The 3,406-nt window shown below is 46.0% G+C and overlaps 2 protein-coding genes across 2 annotated transcripts; both read left to right on the top strand.

The window, feature by feature from the left end:
• Nucleotides 1–586: 586 nt before the first annotated feature.
• AK88_01216 (uncharacterized protein) lies at nt 587–1,204 on the top strand (the record flags this gene model as incomplete). The annotated part of the gene is made up of 2 exons (XM_012478852.1): nt 587–793; nt 923–1,204. 2 exons carry the CDS (start codon nt 587–589, stop codon nt 1,202–1,204), a joined length of 489 nt encoding a protein of 162 aa, XP_012334275.1.
• Nucleotides 1,205–2,311: 1,107 nt separating this feature from the next.
• On the top strand, nt 2,312–3,211 carry AK88_01215 (uncharacterized protein; the record flags this gene model as incomplete). Its single annotated transcript, XM_012478851.1, has 1 exon — nt 2,312–3,211. One exon carries the CDS (start codon nt 2,312–2,314, stop codon nt 3,209–3,211), a length of 900 nt encoding a protein of 299 aa, XP_012334274.1.
• Nucleotides 3,212–3,406: the final 195 nt, after the last annotated feature.

Genomic DNA, 3,406 nt, shown 5'->3' with positions numbered 1-3,406 from the left:
AAAAAAAAAAAAAAAAAAAAAAAAAAAAAAAGGAGCGCACAACTCGGGGGCGTAAATGTAGCACACCCGTGTGTACTCATGGGTGCTCTGTGCTGGTCGGAATACAGGGGAGGACCCACCCAAGTGTGAAACTCTTTTTGTGTCATGCCGAGGGGAAAATGAGCAATTCGGGGTAGGGCAATAATAAATGCAGTAAAGTAAATTGCCACAAGCCCCACATGGCGCATTCCCCCCGCTGAGTGCGCAAAAATAGGCAGGCTTTAAAACTGACACAAATTGAAAAAAAAAAAAAAAAAAAAAAAAAAAAAAAAAAAAAAAAAAAAAAAAAAAAAAAAACAATTAACCGCTAATTTTTTTTTCTGTTCTTTTTTCTTTTTCCCATTTTGGGACGGTCCCACTTGATACAGTTGGAGTACCTTTTTTCGAGTTGCTCTGTCGGCATATCTACAAACAGGGAGTCGTCAAACTTGAGGCGATTTATCCTTGTTCCGTGCCGTTGCCTTGTGTAGCGCAAGTGTAGGGGTGTAACGTTGGCCCCAACACATACGAAAAAGAGCCTCCCTTCACTGCTCCGCAAAAAGAAACCATGGCTGGCACAGACGGACACGTGCAGGCCCTGGGAAAGGCAGAAATCGATGAGCTCATTGGCAACTCGCTCAAGTCAGGGGACACAGGAGAGCACCCGTATTTTTTGCAGCAGAATAATATATATTGGGAAACGGGCCACCGCACGTACATTCCTTTTTTTCATTTCCTGATTCACAAGTACACGAACAAGATAGTGGACGACCAGGTAGGCCCGCGCTACACCACCGCAACCGTCACTGCAACGTCACCGCCGCCATACAACCGCCATACAACCGCCATACAACCGCTACAACCGTCACCGCCTGCACGTGTTTCTGTTGCCCCTTTTGCGCAGCTCCGGAAGTTCACCAACAGCATGCAGAGTGTGCACCACACCCCCTTCGTATTTCACAAGGATGGTTACTTTAGAAATTACTACGGAGACCCTGACGTGAACATGGTGTTCCACTTAAAGAAGAACCCGAATTTTATTTTTAACTCCACGGGGACCTTGAACTCGTACAACCTGCTCGAGAAGAATTGCTCCTACGACAAGCCCACACACATTTTCAACCAAGTGGTTATGAGTGCATATAAAATGGATTTGAAGAACGTCCTCGAGGGCATTGTGCAGTGATAGGGCGTTGAAGCGCCGTAAAAGGGAGAGAGAGCGCTTGTAGGGGGTGGGAGGGCACGTGCCCCGTCCCCATTTACAAACATCATTTCTTTTACCAACATCAATTCGATTGCGATTATCAATGCAGTTTCGAACACGAATTAAGTTGTTGCTCCATTTAGAACCGGGCGTGCCTCTTCCCTCCCTTTTCCTGTCCGTACACACCCAAATGTGGGCATAGCGCACTAATACACGCAGTAGGGGAATTTTTTTTTTTTTTCTCTCTTTCACCCCTTTGCGTTAACAACCAACTGGCCCCCTTCTCACCGAATTGCGTTTCTTTATTATATTGGCATGGGTCCCCCCCCCCCCTGCATGTTTTTTTTTTTTTTTGCTTAAAGTGAGCTCCGCAGCTCAGGGGTGTAAAAGGTGGGGGGCACACACACACTGGCTGCTTATCTGACGGGCGCCTTTTTTGCTCATGTGTGTGGGCCATTCGATATGGCAAGTGTCACTGCAAGCGTGTTACACCTACGTGGGGTGGTCGGGTAGGCCGAGTAGGGTGTGCGGTGCCTGAGGGGGCAACTCCCCCCCCCCCCCACGCAGATTGGTACTAAAGGATTGGTGAACTCTGTTTGGCTTTTCTGTTCTTCTCCTGTTTTGCTACGCGTTTCCCCTGCTTCCTATTTTTTTTTTTCTCCCACGCAAGGTGCCTTAATGGAGGTATATGGTCATCTCCATTGTGAGGAGGAATTTTTTTTTTTTTTTTAAGCACCCCGCGCGGCAAGCTAAATTTGCACTTGGGGCAGGAAAAAAACGAGCACGGGAAAAATGCGCCGCTCGGGGGTAAGCTAACCAAGCAACCAACGAAACAATACGCGAATGAATAAATGAACGAGGGAATAAGAGAATCAACGAATAAGCGAGCGAAAGCCACCCTGACCATCATCTAACGAGTACAGTCGCGTAAAACTAACCGAAGGTACTGCGAGTAAGGGAGCAGTGTGACTAAGCGCAAACGAACAAGCCGCCCTGCCCATACGTACGCACACATACGTACAAGCACACGCACGACACGAACACACACACACACACGCTGGTATAAGTTTGCCCCCACGCCGAGCGAAGATGCGATACTACAACCTAGTGAGCAGAATAAGTTTAGGCAAAAATTTTAGAGCGAACCTGCAGGGGAAGAGAACCTTTAGCGGAGGGGTGAGCGGAGAAAAGGGAAAATACGCAAAGGAGGGAGGAAAGGGAAAGTATATCGTATGCACGGCAGTGACATCGGTAGCACTCTCCTTTGGACTGACATATGCATACGAAAATTATATTCTGTACAAATGGAATAACAAATATGATTATTCATACAATCCTTATGTGAACGATATAGAAAATAAATTAAAAGAAAAAAAACAAGGAAAACGAGAAAAAAAACATGTAGCAAAAAATATAATACTTGTAAGACATGGACAGTACATACGAAAAAACGCCACAGATGAAAATTCAAAAAAATTAACAAAAGAAGGATGTAAACAAGCAGATATGACTGGAAAAAAATTAAAAGACATTTTAAAAGACAAAAAAATTAGCGTGATATATCACTCAGATTTAATTCGAGCTAAAGAAACTGCAGAAATTATTAGCAAATATTTTCCAAATGCTAAATTAATTAATGACCCCAATTTAAATGAAGGCACTCCTTTTTTACCTGACCCTATTCCTAAAAGCTCTAAATTTGATAATAATAAAATTCAGGTCGACAATAAAAGAATTAATAAAGCATACGAGACTTACTTTTATCGACCCCCTGGGGAGGAAGATGAGTACCAGTTGGTCATATGTCATGGTAATGTTATTCGTTACTTTTTGTGCAGGGCCTTGCAACTGCCTCTGTTTGCTTGGCTGCGTTTCTCCAGCTACAATTGCGGAATTACGTGGCTCGTGTTGGACGACGAGGGCTCCGTCGTCCTGCGAGAGTTCGGCTCCGTCTCGCACCTCCCCTTCGACAGCGTCACCTACTTCTGAGGGGGGACAAGAAGCGGCGTGCGTGTGAGCGGTGTCATGCTCGTGAGCGGTGTCATGCTCGTGAGCGGTGTCATGCTCGTGAGCGGTGTCGTGCTCGTGAGCGGTGTCGTGCTCGTGAGCGGTGTCATGCTCGTGAGCGGTGTCGTGCTCGTGAGCGGTGTCGTGCTCGTGAGCGGTGTCATGCTCGTGAGCGGT

Source organism: Plasmodium fragile (genome assembly GCF_000956335.1).
Source record: "Plasmodium fragile strain nilgiri unplaced genomic scaffold supercont1.10, whole genome shotgun sequence".
Lineage (NCBI taxonomy): Eukaryota > Apicomplexa > Aconoidasida > Haemosporida > Plasmodiidae > Plasmodium > Plasmodium fragile.
The sequence above is the reverse complement of the archived record's forward strand: the minus strand, read 5'-3'. Positions and strand labels throughout refer to the sequence as shown.